At 50.2% G+C, this 18247-nt stretch overlaps 1 protein-coding gene across 2 annotated transcripts in view; it reads left to right on the plus strand.

The window, feature by feature from the left end:
- Nucleotides 1-18247, plus strand: part of CAMK1D (calcium/calmodulin dependent protein kinase ID) — a 393517-nt gene that overhangs the window by 363930 nt on the left and 11340 nt on the right. For both annotated transcript variants that reach the window (XM_027976539.2, XM_027976540.3), the window contains exons 7-8: nt 12701-12813; nt 14474-14552. In XM_027976539.2, coding sequence (XP_027832340.1) covers nt 12701-12813; nt 14474-14552 — 192 coding nt within the window. The remainder of the gene's footprint in view (nt 1-12700; nt 12814-14473; nt 14553-18247) is intronic.

Consider the following 18247-nt stretch of genomic DNA (forward strand, 5'->3'; position numbering starts at 1 on the left):
TGCTTAACCTGGTACACTAGGTCCATTTTTTGAGACAAAGGATGTTCCTTACCAAGGAACTCATCATTCTTTCCACCACTGAGAGCTGCCCCTTTATGGGCCTGTGTGTCCCCTAGAGACAGCACAAACCCACGCTTCAGCAGGAGAGAACACGATGTGATTATTGAGCCCCAGTGAAACATCCAAGCCTGGGGTATTATGATGGTTCCTATTCGCATTTAATCCCGATAGAAATAATGAACTGGCATTGTCAGCAGGCGGCAGTCATCATCTTTTCATAAACCCCGCAGACTGGGACATATTGCCACATCTAGGCCACCACGGGTATATGGTTTTAACCTTGGCTTTAGACATTTAGAAATGAAATCAGATCTGTTGCTTCATCTTGCTCAGATGATCCCAGGGAACTGATTCATACTAGCCAGACTCCAAAGAGTTTAAAACGAAGCAAACAAAAAAACACAACCGGAATGTCCATTTATTAAATCATAATGAGATGCATGCCCTGCAAAGTAATGAGATATGCATGTCATCAGACTAGCAAGTTCCAGGAGAAAGCAGACTCCAACAGGGAGTTTCCTTAGTGACCAGGGATCAGAGCTGAGGAGTTGGGTGGACTTGGATGGCCTTGGGTGGTTTCATAAAGCCCTTCATGGGCTTCCGGTCACCTCTGTCTCCCAAAAGTGATTTCTGGCAAGGGGGGACCACTGTTGCCACATCTCTGGGCAGAGTGGCCGCGTGCAGACGGTTCTTACACCTGCTGCCTCCCTCTACCTTAAAGACCAGCCACCACCCTGCACTCTTCTTTTGTTGTTCTAGCCTCACTGTTTTTATTTCAACAGGCATTGATGTTGGTTATAATTTCCAGGCTCACTGATTTTACTCCTGCATTTCAGTGTGGCTGCTTTTTGAGGAGTCTCAGAAAGATGCCCAATCCTCGCCACCCCCCACCCAGTCTATACTGAGTGGACCTTGTGGGTGCCTAAGTGCCATTTGTTTACAAGACCTGCTTGACCATATTTCAGCTTCATTCATGGGTTCATGACCCTCTCTCCGCTGCTTTGGGAGAAGGACTATTAGTGGTCTGTTGACAGTTGGTTCACCTCTGCTGCTGCCAAGTCACTGCAGTCGTGTCCGACTCTGTGCGACCCCATAGACGGCAGCCCACCAGGCTCCCCCGTCCCTGGGATTCTCCAGGCAAGAACACTGGAGTGGGTTGCCATTTCCTTCTCCAATGTATAAAAGTGAAAAGTGAAAGTGAAGTCGCTCAGTCGTGTCCGACTCTTAGCAATCCCATGGACTGCAGCCTACCAGGCTCCTCCGTCCATGAGACTTTCCAGGCAAGAGTACTGGAGTGGGGTGCCATTGCCTTCTCCATGGTTCACCTCTAACCTTAGGAAAGAACCAAGCATAAAATACTCTCTGGTTCCAAGAAGTGGGTGCAGGGATATGCACAGGGTGATGGAGGAAATTTACAAACAGTACCACTGAGGTCAAGAGAAGCTCCATTTTCCACAGTGGTGGGAGCAATTTCCTGCCAGTGACTTTGGGGAAGGTGAAGTTTACCCCATCTGTGCCTTTGTCTCTGCAAAGGCCCAGGTAGAAGCGGGTGGGGGGTGGCTCTTCCCCATTGGCTCAGCACTAAAGAATCTGCCTGCAACGCAGGAGATGCAGGTTCGATCCCTGGATCGGGAAGATCCCCCTGGAGAAGGAAATGGCAGCCTACCCCAGTATCTTGCCTGGGAAATCCCATGGACAGAGGAGCCTGACAGGCTACAATCTGTGGGGTCACAAAGAGTTGGATACAACTTAGTGACTAAACAACAACAAGGTAGAAAGGACGTCCAGCGGGAGAAGCAGGAGGGGAATGTCTCCTTTGCCACAGTGTGGCTTCAGAACAACTGGAAAAGCATTTCACCTCCTCTGCTCACTTACTTCATGCAAGCGTCATCTCCTGGAGACTGTCATTTAAGTAGCATCTAAATGCTTCAGGATATTTAGCCTGGAGGATGGAAGGCAGGGGATTGACATTTGCTCACTTAACTAACATTTATTGAAACTAATACTTGTTGGGCAATATGGCATGGCTGCTGAGATGGATTCATTACCGCCCTGGCCACACAGGCGCTTCCTATCTGCCAGAGGCAACAGGCAGTCAACAGATAACTTACAATCTGGTCTTGCTGCCTGTCCCTAAGATGGGCGGCAGGAGCTGCTGGAAGAGATGTGGACCCTGCCCAAGCCTTGAGGAAGGCTCCCCGAGAGTGGCGTACAGTGATCTGGACTTGGAAGGATTGTCTTCAAGTATCCACCAGGTTGTCAGGCAGGGGAAATGGTTAATTATCTAAGACCCAATTATCTAAGGATATGATGTGCTTACTGTGTTGGATAAAAGATGTCTCATTCAATTTGAGACGTAATTTTTAAAATAAAACTTGGAAGAGTTGATCCAGCTTTGAAACTTATGTGTCACCAATACTTAGCGATGGGGAAAGTAAAATCTCTGAATATCAGGATGTTTCATTTGTCTAGCACCACACCAAGTGAACGAAAGAATCAAACTAGGCTTTTATTATGTTTTAAAAGGTTTACGCTCTGGAATGGAGCGTGCCAGCACGGAGGGTGGAGGCAGGTGGTACAGGTTTTCTTTTGGTTAGAAAACCAAAAGGCGCACAGAGAGGAAAGTGGCCAGCTCGCCAGGAGCCGTAATAATAGGAGTCATGAGTTCAGACCTCTTAGTCTGAGCTGGGTTTCTGACCAGGAAGAGAAGAGATGGAGGTGGGAAGAGGAGAGGTACCAGTTCACACCAGCAAGTCTGAAAACGACCATGGAGGTGGTTCAGAGGAGGGACCAGGAGCCCATGACTCAATGGCAGGTACAGGTACACCGGGGCTGCTCACAAGACCACACCGCAGCTTCCGATAGGCTTGCCGTGCTCTCACAGTGCACGTCCGAGGATGAGCCTCTGAGGGTGGAAGCAATTTCGAGTCATCCTCACAAGTGCCTTGTGGGGACTTCTCTGGAGGTTCAGGGGTTAAGACTCCACACTTCCAGTTCAGAGGACATGGGTTCCATCCCTGGTCTGAGAACTGAGAGCCTGCATGCCACATGGCACAGCCAAAAAGTAAAAATTTTTTTGAAAGTGCCTTGTGAGAGAGCTGTTGGAGGCCAGGGACAAGCAAAAAGTGCAATCAAAAGCCAAGGCCAACAGGATGGATGTACAAGACATTTCCCAAGTGTGGCTGTTAGTCTGCACAGATCCGTAACTGCTTACCAGGCAGAACTTGAGAGAGAAGGAAGACGAGGGGATGGAGGAGGGAGACAGGGAGCAAAAACCCCATAAGATGCACAAGTGGAGTTGGCAATCTGCCCGGGGTTCAGACTCATCAGTTAGCGCTCTTGTTAATCACCTCCAGCCTGGATGTCTGCACTAATTGGTGCAAATTCATCACTTGTGAGAACTAATTGTAGCTGCTAAAAGTTTCGCTGTGTTTCTTCTAACACAACATTCCTGGCTGTTGGAGGCTCCCCTCACTTATCCTCCTCTGACCGCCCCTTCCCCACCTCCAATCCACTGTCAGCAGAGGCTGAGTTGAAAGTGGGTTTGTCTGAACCTCCCTCAGATGTGTTTCCCCTGTGTGCTCACCGCCTGGACTTCCTGGGGATGCTGTCCTTTAGGCTGATGCAAGAATTGAAAAGTTACACATTTGGAAGTAGGTCCCTGGATCATAGCACAGCTTTGGACGATGTCTTGTCCAGCCCAACTCTTTACTGTGGACAAGTTTTATTTTATTATTATTATTGGTAACTATTTCACTCCAAATGGAGTATGCTGCCAATTTCTCACGCTTGGGGAAGAGCGTTTGTCCTTCTTCCCCTCCTGCCCAACTCCTGGACTTCAGCTCTGATTATATATAAACTTTCTAAGGGGTGTGTGTCCCATCTCCCCTCTATTGTCCCTTTTTTTCCCTCCTCTAGAACTTTCCCAGATCGGCTTCCACCTTCTCAGCTTTCAAAGTATTAACCAAATCTCAGGGGTAACAGGACATTTGGCCATTGCATTTCACCAGCGGTGCCTTGCTGAAGTCAGCCTGCACATGGTTCTAATATGTGAACCTTCCCTTGTCCCTTTCAGGTTTGCGAGGAGGAAGCTCTGGCATGCACATAAGCAAATCTCTAGCTGCTGAAGTAATTGCAGTACATCTTTGTAAACATTCAGGTCTCACTGGTCATTCTGGTCTACAAATCCGAATAATGTGCTGAAATCTATTTTGCTAAATGAGCTTTGCAGCTAAGCAACAGAGATTTGACAGCTTAAAAAGCTTCGCTTTATTATTTTAAAAAATATGTCCTATTAACCAGAGTAAGAGGAATAGAACTCAGATTGCTCAGTATGTGTTCCAGACATTCAGCCAGTAAACACTTGTTGAGTCTCACAGACAGCCAAGACGAAGGGCCAACTGGTGGCTGCCCAGTGGTTGTCACACATCCCGCAGACTCTACTATCCCGAGGAAGAAAGCCCAGGTTTGACTGAGTTTTCAAGTGTTTTGCAGAGTCCCACTGGGCCTGGGTTGGCCCTACTCAGTTCCTCTGGTTTGTAATAGACATAGAAGTGTTGTTTCGCCCAGTTGCACTGTTGTTCAGTCGCTAAATGATGTCAAACTCGTTGTGACCCCATGGACTGCAGCATGCCAGGCTTCCCTGTCCTTCACCATCTGCTGGAATTTCCTCAACTTGTGTCCATTGAGTCAGTGATGCCATCCAAGCATCTTGTCTGTCGTTCCCTTCCCCTCCTGCCTTCAGTCTTTACCAGCATCAGGGTCTTTTCTAAAGAGTTCACTGTTCGAATCAGGTAGCCAAAGTATTGGAGCTTCAGCATCAGTCCTTCCAGTGAATATTCAAGATTGATTTTTTATAGGATTGACTGGTTTGATCTCCTTGCTGTCCAAGGAGCTCTCAAGAGTCTGCTTGAGCACCACAGTTTGAAAGCATCAGTGCATAAAAATACTTTCTTCACTAATATGCCTTTGAGGAATTGTTCTCAGGGAAGCTTGAGCAATTTCCTAGAATTGAGGACTCCTTGGTAAAATGCTCGGAAATACCCATCCTCAAAGATCAAGGTTGAAAAGCAGGTCTCCAGAACATCCTGTCCGCGCATCCATCACATAACATCATGACTAGAGGTGGCTTCTCTCTCCTTCCCTTCTAGAGCAGTGTAGAAGCTGAGGTCAGGATGTAGAGTCAGTCATGAATGATTCTGAGACTTGGTACAAAATTTTTAATTATGTTGCTCTGTTTCCACGTTTAGAGGGTAGGACACTGGACTGAGTCCCTTCGGACTCATCTGTTCCTCTCTCCCACACCCTTGGGTCTTCCTGGTGGTGAGTGGGGTCTCACTGCACAATATTTCAGCAGAGGGAAGCTGAAAAGTTAGAAGGAGCTGGTGGGATAGAAAAGAGACAAACAAGGGAAGAGAAGAGGGGGGAGGAGGAGCTGGCATTTAATGATTGTGATGTGATGGGCACTTTCCTATGTTATATCTTTTACCTGTATCCATCCATTCATCTATCTGTGTGTTATATGTAATATAGATTATTATACAGTATATGTGATATATGTTATAATATCTCTTATAATGTGGGTCCTATTTTCGTCATTTTACAGAAGAACTTGAGACTGGGAGACAATACATAATTTCCCCAAAGTCACTCTACCAGGCCTTGTTGGAGCCAGAATTTGAATCTGTGTCTTTTATCTCTGAATCCCAGGCTGAGGAAGCGGCACCACGAAATGCCTCTGAAAGCAAAGTCAGCCCTCAGGGGACAGGACTTGCAAAGTCACCCACCTCTTCATCTTCACGCTCTTCCTCCAGTTAGACTAAAGGGCACATTCCGGGTAGCTGTCTCCAGATGATGACTCAGTTGTCAGTGTGGACTGCTGCACTCAGAGGCTTTTTGTGTAGAATATTTGCAGTATGTTTGGGCACTTGTGCTGTGTGTGTGTTAGTCACTCAGTCATGTCCGACTCTGCAACCCCATGGCCTGTAGCCCACCAGGCTCCTCTGTCCATGGGGATTCTCCAAGCAAGAATACCGGAGTGGGTTGCCATGCCCTCCTCCAGGGGATCCTCCCAACCCAGGGATCGACCCAGGTCTCCCTCATTGCAGGTGGATTCTTTACCAGCTGAGCCGCCAGGGAAGCCCAGGAGGCACATTTCAGGTGCTCAGGTTTGCTTGTATGTGTTACTTGCTTTCCCAGCTACACTGGGTAAGAGAGCCAGGCCGGAACTTCTGCCCAGCCCTGAGCTCCAGGGTCTGGACAGCAGCTTTTCTCTCCTCTGTACCCGCTACAGCAGTGCAGGGGAGCCAAGCACTGAACCAGGGCTACCGGATGTGACCTTATTGAGGTTTGTTTGATTTAGTAAAGACTCGAGTTCACTTTTCTTCATCCCTCTTTCCCACTGATGGGCCTGTCTTTCTAGAAGGCAGGCTGGGGTAGGACATTAGGTGTTGATCTCCTAACTGTAAGAACACAGCTGTCCAGAGCTGCTTCCCCGAGGAGGGCTGTGTCTATTAAAAAGAGAGGTTGGACTTGCCAGATGCTGTGGTGACACGTTGGGGCTGTCGCTGGTCCCTTCTCCTCTGTTCTCCACCGTGGTTGACGCAGCCCCCGCGGTCCACACTGGAGACCAGGGAGGCATCCTGGCCTTCCCTTTCTCCATAGCTAATCACCTCATCTTCCTGTTTTTCCCTCCGGACTCCTTATGGAATCCATTCCCCCACGGCTACCACCGCCTGTGCCTCCGGTCCTTCCCTTGTCTGCTCACAGCAGCTGACTTACCTTCCTGCCTCACACCCATCCTCCGCACAGCTACAAAGTCAGTTGCTCACATGCTCCCCTGCTCTCTGTGCTAAGTCACTAAGTCCTGTCTGATTCTTTTTCAACCCCATGAACTGTAGCCTGTCAGGCTCCTCTGTCCTTGGAATTTTCCAGGCAAGAGTACTGGAGTGGGTTGCCGTCTCCTTCTCCAGGGGATCTTCCTGACCCAGGGATCAAATCCATGTCTCCCACTTGGCAGGTGGATTCTTTACCACTGAGCCACCTTTATCCGTTTATCCATCAGTGGACACAGATTGTTTTCACATCTTGGCTACAGTGAACACAGGAGCCCATATAACTCCTCATGGCACTGATGTCATCTCCTTTGGGAATATATCCAGAAGAAGGATTCCTGGATCACGTGGCGGTTCCATTTTTAATATTTGGAAAACATCCATATCATTTTCCATAGTGGCTGCACCATTTTGCATTCTCACCAACAGTGCTCAAGGGTTCCATTTTCTCCACATCCTAACACTAGTTAACTTTTATTATTTTTTTGTTGATAATAACCATCCTAACAGGTGTAAATGTAATAACTCATTGCCTGTCACTACTTCTGATACCAGCTCCTTCCTGTCTTCTCTGTATCTGTCTCTCAAACCAAAAGTCAATAAGGAAAAGCAGAACCTTAAATCAGGTCTAAGAAATATGCAAGAAGTTAGAAGGCTGCAGTGAATCATGACAGTAAAGTTACATAAAAGGGGAAAGAGGTAACAACTGATTGTTATCTGGAAGTCTTTTCAGCAGGCATCCATTTTTGTGGGGACACTGATATTGTCCAAGGGCAAAGGAGGAGGTGGAACATCCCTTAATTTAGCACAATTATTGCAGTCAAGTCTCGGGGCCACGCAGTGGAAGCTCTAACACTATCACACCATTTCATTTTCCAAGAATAACGGTGCCTTGCTGGACCAGCCATGGTTGGCCGTAGGTAATTTCACTCTCATTCATGTTAACAGCCCTCTTCATGGAAAACTTCCTGCATGAGACTTGTCCACAAAACGGTAGTGGCATTTTAGGTAACCCAATGCATTCTCTCTACAGACAGAGGCCAGGTTGCTCCCAGCACTTGGCCTTGCTCACTGGGTTCTTCTGGAACATCCGTCAGTGGCACCGAGCTTTGCTGTTTTCCCACCTTCTGGGAGGGTGGTGTGCAGGAGGGAGGAGTCGGGGTAAGTGAGGACCCTGACGGCGCCCCGGGCTGTGCTCCAGTGGGTACTCCTGCGTGCTTCCTTCATCCTTGTCTCTCTTTCAAAGCCCAGCCAGAGGGCTCAGCAGCCAGCAGTGAAACCCCCTCTTCAAGAGCATGTTTGTTCCTCCAAACATTGACCCAGGAACTGCCACAGGTAGACCCTGAGCTAGGCACTGGAAGTCCAAGAAGAAAGCAAAATATGAGACATGGTCCTGCCTTGAGGGGGGTGTGGAGGTCAGGGCAGTGTGCCGTATAGGAAGGGTCACGACAGAGCTCTGTGCGCTGCCATGGGACACAGAGCAGGGCACCCACACTGCCCGGCAGCAGAGGACGGGGTCTTCCTAGTAACACCCTAGCTGGGATGTGCCAGTTGGAACGGGCCAGGGGAGGGCAGCCCTTCACTTTGGCCCAGAAATAAAAAGTGCTCGGTGGACTGCAAACCAACCCTGCTAAGCATCTTAGCAGCTAGACCCAGTGTCTGGGAAATGGGGAAGTCAGGTCCAGTGGCTGGGCTCTATTTGCAGTTGAAGGGGCCAGTGGGCAAAGGAAAGGGCCTGCAGAGAGAATTCAAAGTCAAGACTGAAACCTAAGGTTCAGTTCTCAAGCCTCCTTCCCTTTAGTGAACAAGCAAGACAGTTAAGAACACAGACCCGGAATCAGACAGGGCTCGTGTCCCGACTTCGCTGCAATTTAGCTTCTCTGCCTTTAACGTGAGAATTATACAAGGGACTGTATACAGGGTTCTGGTGTGAAGGGACCACAAGGAATAGCACCGTGACCTTGAGACTGATGGCAGCTGGGACGTAATTGCCCCCAGACCCTCAGTGATCAGGGAGGGAGGAAGCAGTTAGCCCGCCCAAGGGAGAGCCTAGTAGAGCCCCCTCCCTGGGAGCAGCACGGCCCTTGGCTCAGTGTTGTAACCAGCCTGAGTCTCAGGTGGAAGGGGCCAGGGCATTGCCCTGCCCTGCCCTCCTCCCTGCCCCCCCATCTCCCCTGGGGTCCCTGCTGGCTGACCCCCCAGCAGATGTCAGAGAATTCAGCCCTCAGCAACCCTCCATACAGGCCAGCCTCCCGGGGACGGAGCGGAGTGGAGGGTGGCTCTGCAGGTCCAGGCAGGCTGTCAGAGATGCACCCCTCCTAGGGGAGTGAGGTTTAAGTGAGAGAATAGAGCAAAGCGCGTGGTAGGACTTTTGACCCCGAATAAGTGTTCGGCTGAGGCTATACTAGAACCCAGCGTATGGCTGTGTACGTGTGCCAGAGGAGATGAGACGACCGACGGAGCAGCAGAGGGAAGGCGGGAGGGGTAAGCATGCTCCCTGAATGGCCCTCCGAGGCTGGAATGGACACGAGTGGGGAGCTGGTGGAGCCGGGTTGCTGGCACTGGGGGGACCATCTGTCGTGGGCAAGTTCAGATGTTACTCTGAACCACGGGCTTCTTGGCCGAGAACAATTGGGAATGGCTTTGTCGTCTTTGAGAACCTATCAATTTGTAGATTATTTAGCTGGTTTGATATGTAAAATGTGAACACAGAGATGAAAACAAAACCTGCAAATGGGCAGGCCCAGGACTGTGGAAGTCAGCGTCCTGCATATGGAGATAGAAACATCTCAGAGTTGTCATTTCTGCCAACTGAACCTGCCACACAAACCACTCATGAAATAGCCTTGCCTGGGAGCCCTGTGACGTTTCTAGGTCTAAGGAAGACTTTACAACCTCTCCTTGCCCTTCCGTTCTGTTTCAATCCCTGTTTTAAAACCTTCTTTCCTAATTTTAACTTAGTCCTCAAGCTCCGTCCGTTTCCTTTCTTTCCATTCTCAGTGAAAGTGAAAGTCACTCAGTTGTGTCCGACTCTTTGCGACCCCATGGACTATTTTATTTTAGTCCATGGAATTCTCTAGGCCAGAATACTGGAGTGGGTAACCTTTCCCTTCTCCAGGGGATCTTGCCAACCCAGGAATTGAACCCAGGTCTTCCCACATTGCAGGCGGATTCTTTACCAGCTGAGCCACCAGAAAAGCCCAAGAATACTGGAGTAGGTAGCCTATCCCTTCTGCATGGGATCTTCCTGACCCAGGAATCGAACTGGGGTCTCCTGCATTTCAGGCGGATTCTTTACCAACTGAGCTATCAGAGAAGCCCTCCATCCTCAGTACCGAAACGCAAACAGTATTTTGTGTTTCCCCTCCCCAAAAGAGCTAAAACCAGAAGAAATCAGATTACTTTAAGAAGATTGCCACATGAAGAATAAATCTTTCTTGAAATTTTCTTAAAGATTTTTTTTCCCTTGAAAGCCGAACTGTAAAATAAAACACACTCTGTTGTTAACAAACAGAAACCTCACGTATCTACAAGTTCGCTGTTTTCCAGGATGAACTAACATTTCGCTCTGTCTGCGTTTCCTAATATGCACATTTCGTTTACCCTAAATCCTCGTTATGGGAAGCATTTCTGCGTCTGTCTCTCAGCCCCAGGCTTTCCTGGGAAGTGAAATATGGGCTTCGTGGTTTCAGAAGCACTGGCTCTCACTCATTTCGCCAAAAGCAGCAAATCTTTAAAAATGAAATTTTCCAGGCTCCTAGCCCCTAAACCAACCCTGTAGGGAGAGATGGTTTTGAATCTTATCGGCCCACAGAATGTCTCACAGCGTTTAAAAGTGTCGTCAGCCCTTCCCCTATACAGCAGAGGCAGCGAGGCTGTGCAGAGTGCAGGAGCGGCTGAAAAAATGTCCTGAAAGTTGTGTTTTGGACCTTTCTTAAATTTCTTACGTGCCGACAGCCTCAATCCCTCAAAGGCCTGGAGCCTGTTGATGCCTGTTCCCTTGTTCTCATTAAACTGGTCTCTGGGCTGTAGCTGCGCTTTGAACAACACTGGGCTGCGTGGGAAGATTCCGGGCTCGTCTGGGGGCAGGACTCTCTCACGGTGGCTGCTGCCACCCTGGGGGTTGTCTCAGGCCCGGAACCAAGTTCTGTGCCATCCAGCTCTTTGCCTGGCCTTCTGGAATCCAGCCTTGCCCTCTGCTCTGTCCATCACAGTCACAGCCTAAATCTCACCCCTTTCCGATGTCCAGTCCCAACCAGGGCCTGTCTGCCCCGTCCCTCCCTCCCGCCCCCAGGTCTCAAGCATGGACCAGATCTTTCCCTTGGTCTCCCAGCCAGTCAAGGGCTTCACAGGTAACTCTAGCAGTAAAGAACCCACCTGCCTAATGCAGGAGATGCCGGAGACAAGGGTTCAATCCCTGGGTCAGGAAGATCTCCTGGAGGAGGCCAATGGCAACCGACTCCAGTATTATTGCCTGGAGAATCCCATGGACAGGGGAGCCTGGCGGGCTATATTCCATGGGGTTGCAAAGAGTCTAATGTGACCGCAAAGAGTCTAACATGACTGAAGCAACTTCGAATGCACGCAAACACAGCCAGCCAAACAAATTGGGGGAAAGCAGCACAGAGCCACAGCATCGTAAAGCCAACAAGAATGTTAGGAATTTTCCAGTCTGGCCTCTTTGTGTTTTGATGAGGACATCTTGGTCCAGAAAAATGTATCACTGGCCTATTAGTGGTGAAGGTCACGTCAGAGCTGGTAGCAGACCTGGGTGGGAGAACCCACAGTTTCATGGCACAAGTTGCGTTAGGGGTATTTAATAAAAATTCCCTATTGTGACTGTCAGTACCTCCAGAACTTGAAGTTTTCTCTACCAACATCCTAAATAATTTTTTTTTTTTTGACTGCCTGCCCCTCACAACTTGTGTGATCTCAGTTCCCCGATCAGGAATGGAACCCAGGCCTACTGTAGTGAAAGCTCCAAGTCTTAACCACTGGACCTAGATTATCTTTGAAAATTCAACTTTAAGGGTTCATTGAGGAAAAGGTCATGGTATTATAACTTACATCAGCTTCTGCTTATTACATGTTAATGGGAGAAACTGTAACCTTTCAGATACCCAGGTTGGATGTGGTAGGGTGAAACTGTGCATTTGGGGGCCACTTATGGCAACTTGGTTACTCAGGTTTGTAAAATTTCCCTATTTTGCTGTGATTAAATAAAGTGAACCTGGAAGGGTTCTAAAATGTATTTGTTGTCATTTTAGTCCCTAAGTCACGTCTGGCTCTTTTGCAGTCCTATGGACCGTAGCCCGCCAGGCTCTTCTGTCCATGAGATTTCCAGGCAAGAATACTGGAGTGGGTTGGCATACCCTCCTCTAAGGGACGTTTCCAACCCAGGAATCGAACCTGCATCTCCTTCATTGAAGGCAGATTCTTTCCTGCTGAGTCACCAGGGAAGCTCTCTATAGAGTACACCGAACATACCTTCGGTTTGTTTCCTTAACCTGTCTTCTACTGGGGATGATATCACAGGGAGTAAGATGAGAAACATTTAAGGTGAGCTCAGTGTACATGTTCACTCTCTGTCACCACCTGGGTTAACCCTTTTTGCTGCCTGAGAAATCAGTTTTACTTCTGTGCCACGTGAACCCACACAAGGTTTGGATTCTTGGCTGAGATCGTGTCTGCAGCACACGCAGTGCAAGTTTCTGCACTCGAGCGAAGACAGCTCTTCCTCCAGGCTGGACGTCGAGCCACCACGTGGAGCTTGCCGGTTCAGATCCTCACGCCTTCTTGTCTTCCAGGCTCTGCGGCTACCCTCCTTTCTACGACGAAAATGACTCCAAGCTCTTTGAGCAGATCCTCAAGGCGGAATACGAGTTCGACTCCCCCTACTGGGATGACATCTCTGACTCCGGTAGGTCTCATGGCTCACGGACCCCTACACCCAGACCACCTGCATCTCCGACAGGCCCTGACGGCTCAGAATGGTGCTGAGCTAACACTTTGAATTGACTTGTGAGCGGGGAGAGGCTTGGGCCATGTGCCCCAGCCGGGCTGGGGCGGGGACTCACTCCTGCCCTGCTCAGCCATACGCTGCTCTGGGTGCTCTGCAGTGAGACGGTGTTTGCTGTTGTTTACTTGCTCAGTCATGTCCGACTCTTTGCGACCCCATGGACCGCAGCATGCCAGGCTTCCCTGTCCTTCACCACCTTCCGGAGTTTACTCAAACTCCTGAACTCTAGGAGACAATGTTAGCTCATGTTTATTGAGCGTTTACTGTGTGCAAAGAACCGTAAGCTCCAGATGTGTGCTAGCTCACCCAGTCCTCAGGACAGGACAACCTGTCAGGTAGGGAGTCCTGTTAGCCCCATTTGACAGGTAAGGAAACTGAGACCCCAGAAGGTGAAATAACCTGACTGAAGCCACACAGGTAGTAAGTGACAGAGCTGGGGCTTGAACCCATACCTTCAAGCCAGAGCCTGCATCTCAGCTACTGTGCCACAGGAAACATTCCCAGGGAAGTTCACCATTTCCCGCTCAGGGAGAAAGATCAAACCCAAGGCCCACAAGAGCAGATCAGACGTCTGTAACTTCACCTTCCTTCCCAACAGATGAGGATGGTGACACTACGCCCCCGACTCTGGCAGGTGGTATAAGGGTCAAATGAAACAACGAACCACCTATCCAAATATCGCACTGTATTACTTGCATTGTTTCCTCCTAACTGGAAATGCCCTGCTTTCTTCCTCAGTCTTCTAAAACCTGGGATGGGGCTGTGGTTCTTCAGGAAAGAGCCGCATGGGGACCAGTTTACTTCTGAGCTGGGAAGGGCACAGCTGTCCCCCAGAAGTCCAGTCCTGCGGGCAGTGAGCTGCTGGGCCCGCGAGGTGACAGATTTCCCCCTGGCACGTGTCATCCCCCAGTTTTGGGGCCCAGCCCCTCCCCCACCCCCGTGCGCTCAGCGTCCTGCCCTGGCCACCCCCACTCCTGGGCCTCCAAGCAGTTCCTCCTCGCCACCAGGGCACACCTCCTCCTCACGATTTCCTGCTGGCTGTTTGTCATCATCCACGGGGGCTGCTGGGGGTGCTTCTGGCGGGCTGTGTGTCCGCAGCCGCAGGGCTGGCCCAAGCCCTGGGGAGCCTAGTGGGTGCTTGGGCGATTTTGTTGAATCAGTGATGTCTTAACATGGAGAAGGCGTCAACAAAACAGCTCCCTGAGGCAGCGGTGAGCTGAGTGAGAGGCGCCTGGTGACAGGGATTGTTCATCTCTTCCCTGGGCCACGGGTGCCACTAGCTGCCTGCCAGCGGGAAGGGACCCAGAGCCAGGAAGGTGGGTCCCAGGCCAGGCTCAGCGCCTCCTCGTTCACTGCCTCACCACTCAGAACCTCAGATCTCAGCTTCTCTTTTCCCCAAACACGGGTACTGCCTGCCTTTTGTCCCAGGTCCCTGGTGGCTGTGGAAGGCTGGTCTCCTATTTGTCATGGTGCCCTGGATACTCCCAAAGACCCACTGGCATCTTACTGTCGCATCTCAGGCACATACTGATTCCTCTGCTTGCGCCTTCTCTTTGAACAGCAAAAGACTTCATTCGGAACCTGATGGAGAAAGATCCGAATAAAAGATACACCTGCGAGCAGGCAGCTCGGCACCCATGGTAAGAACAGCACCCACTCGAGGGGCCAGTCGGCTGGGTCTCCACTGTGAAAACCATGGGTGAGGCTTGGCGTCCCGTCGGGCCAGCCACTTTCTTCCTTTCCCCACCCAGCCTTGGAGGACACGGTCTCTGAAGGCACTGATGACAGATGCACAAGAAATAGCTGTAGCTTTTTCACCTTATGTGAGATGTTTTAGGCTCGTTTTTATTGAAGGTAATCCCCCAAGGAGGCTTTAAGAGCGGGGTTTTATTCCTTGAGCTTTTTACTCAGCCAGTAAGTGGATTGAGGTTATATGTTCTTTTTCTTTTAAGATGCTTTTCAAGTTAGTGTTTCGTTGCCTCCAGTGGGATGAATTGATAGTTTATGCCATCCTGGACTACATTTCCTGTGGTTCCCTGAAAGTGAAGTTGCTCAGTCATGTCCGACTGTCTGCGACCCCATGGACTGTACCTACCAGGCTTCTCCGTCCATGGGATTCTCCAGGCAAGAATACTGGAGTGGTTTACCATTTTCTTCTCCAGGGGATCTTCCTAACCCAGGGATCGAACCCGGGTCTCCCACATTGGAAGCAGACGCTTTAACCTCTGAGCCATCAGGGAAGCCTGAAGCCACCTTGTTTCTGTGCCACTTACTAGGGTTGAACCTGGTGACTTTGGGTTTATTCTTCTCTGAGCCTTAATTTTCTCATCTTTCAAGTGAGGATGATGGTACCTAGTTTTGGGGGTCAGTGTAAGCAGTGTCTGAGATCACGTGCACACACAGAGGGTTTAGCACATCTGGCACATAGCAAATGCATCATTAAGCTCTTCTTATTAAAGCATCATGAGCCTCCTTCTTTAAACAAACACCAGGAATAGTAAAACAGCCAGTACAATATGCAGATTGTTGATGTTGGCAGAGGGGCAAGGCAGGGCTGAGAATCAAGCAGGACTTCACAGAGATGCCCGCTTTGTGCTATGAAAGGGCTGTCATCAGGCCACCTAGGGTGGGGCCGGGATTCCAGGCTGCATGAGCCTCCTGGGCTGGGCCTGGGGGCTTACACTGTACACCCATCCGTGAAGCTGCAGCATTTAGTGAGAGTGGACGGGGAGAACTGAGAGACGAGCCTGGAAAGGAGAGACCCAGCAGGATCTGGGGTGAGCTCCAGCTGGGCCCAGTGGACCCCAGTCCTGGACTCGGCTGTGCTATGTGAGCCAGCTCTTTAACCTTTGGACCTCACCTGTGGCTCTGAGATGGGAAATAACAGTGGAATGTATCCTAGAGGGGTTTTTAAGGGAGAAAATGAGATAATCCATGTGAAGAAGAGTACCTAATAATCTCCAATCTATTGGAATTCTTTTGCTTTGGGGCAGTGGGGACCCCAGACAGGTTTTAAGCTGAGTGATCAAATTTGCATTTTCAAAACCTCAGCCTGGCAGCAGGATTGGGGACTAGGCATGGGAGGGGCCAGGAGGGGCAGAGCAGTCATGTGGAGAGGGCTGGCCCCAGGAGGGTGGAGGTGGTCTGCCCAGTGTCCTGGGAATGCAGGGAGGGGGTGAAGACAGGCCAGGGGTGGGGAAGCTATGGGTCCTGCTCTGACCTACGGAAACAGTGAGGTTATTCCAGATTGTCCAGTTCAAGGGGCTGGGAGGATGCTGTGCTGGGGGAACAGGTGGGCTGGAGTGAAAGAGAACGAGGGTGCTGTGTCATCTTGATGCACATCTGTTCTGGTGGGTGCTTTGCAGAATGAGTCTGGAGCTCAGGAAAGAGATCAAGTCTGAGATGACTTCAGGGTCATCAGCCTGGGTCACATTGAGATGTATTGGCATGTGAGCTGCACAAATAAATGCCTCCTTACTTCAGAGGTGGGGATTTTTCCCCCATGTTTTATTATAATTACTACGCATTTCAGAATTCCCAGAAAGTCAAGTGTCAGGAAATGGCAAAGACAGATGGTTTGACTCAAGCATTCTAGAAACACCCCGCTTGCCTGCATTTACAGTATACCTGTTTCTCATATGTAAAGCTGCCCAGGCAACTTGAAAACACGGATTCAACTGAGAGCTTGCAGGATGTGAGACGTGGCTTTACCAGCATCCCCGTTCTGGAAACCATGGTCCCAGTCCACGGATGACACCCAGAAAGCATCATCTCTTACTTTTGCACTTGCTCTTCCAACTGAGCCAAGACTAGGGCAGGGCTTCCCCTTAGCCCAAAACAGACCCCTCCAGGCAGGACAGGGCTCCTTTCCAAGCTGTCCTTGCAGAGGGCAGTCAGCCCATCTCAGCATATGTTCCCCAGCCCCACACAGGAGGCCTTGCCTTCCTCTAAGTGATGGACAGTCAGGAGCCAACCGAGTGCTGGCTGATGGCTAAAGAGCAGGATGGGAATCCAGTCCCAGTGACAGGGAAGCACCTTGATGAGGTTTCTTTACTTCATTTGGATTGTTCTGAGCCTCTGCCTCCAGTTTCGGTGACAAGCAAACTACAGTGATGATCCTGGGGGTCAGCAGGTGACTCCAGGTGACCCCAGGTGACACTCAGCCAGTCCCCAGGGCAACAGGAGTTTGCCCTCCTGGGGGGACGTTGTTGTGTTGGCCCAGCCAGCGGTATCTGAAGTGTTCATGGAGACCCCTCCCTTCCCCGGGGCTTCAAGCAGCTGAGCTGCGGTAACTGCAGGAACTGGGAAGGATCCCAGGGGTCTGGGAGACACACTAGGCAACACCAAGCCTGTCTTGAGCAAGTGGTCAGAAATACGCACAATCAGAGCTATGTAGGTACTAATAGAACAGACTGTTGTTATTTTTTAGTTGCTTGGTTGTGTCTGACTCCTTCGCAACCCCGTGGACGATAGCCTGCCAGGCTCCTCTGTCCATGGGATATCTCAGGCAAGAATAATGGAAAGTGAAAGTGAAGTCGCTCAGTCATGTCCAACTCTTTGCGACCCCATGGAGAGTGTAACCTACCAGGCTCCTCTGTCCATGGGATTTTCCAGGCAAGAATACTGGAGTGGGTTGCCATTTCCTTCTCCAGGAGATCTTTCCGACCCAGGGATGGAACCCGGGTCTCTCGCATTGTAGGCAGACGCTATACCATCTGAGCCACCAGGGAAGTCCCAAGAATACTGGAGCGGGTTGCATTTCCTTCTCCAGGGGATCTTTCCCACCCAGGGATTGAACCTGTGTCTCCTGCACTGGCAGGTGGATTCTTTATCATTGAACCACCTGGGAAGCCCAGAATAGACTGTATACAAAGTATCACAGCACCAGAAGGTGAGGAGAGGAGTTTGATGACCTGTGTGTGGTGAGAAAGAGCCAGGCAGGCCTGACAGCATGACTGATGTAAACGCCATCTCCAGTTAGTCTAGAGGCGAGAGCTGGGAAGCAAGAGAGAGTCGGGGACCCGGGTGAAATAGAGGTGCCTGTAGCTTCACATGTGTGCACAGAAGCATCAGGAAATTCTTCTGTATCTGAGGTGTTGTTCAGTTCCTAGGACAGTCGAGATGACATCCCAGCTCCCTTCTAGTTCTAAGATGCTGTGCCTCTGGTTTTGCCGGTGAACAATGCTGAAGCTGGGAGCGCTGAGCATCCCACGTTATCCTTGGGAGCTTCCTGGCTGCTGGGAGTGATGCCTGTTTGAGGAAGGTGGTCATGAGCTGTCATGAGCCGAGATGGCCGGCTTCACCTCCAAGCCGGGTGTTTAACAGGGGCCTCTGG

The sequence above is a fragment of the Ovis aries genome, chromosome 13, assembly GCF_016772045.2.
Source record: "Ovis aries strain OAR_USU_Benz2616 breed Rambouillet chromosome 13, ARS-UI_Ramb_v3.0, whole genome shotgun sequence".
Classification (NCBI taxonomy): Eukaryota; Metazoa; Chordata; class Mammalia; order Artiodactyla; family Bovidae; genus Ovis; species Ovis aries.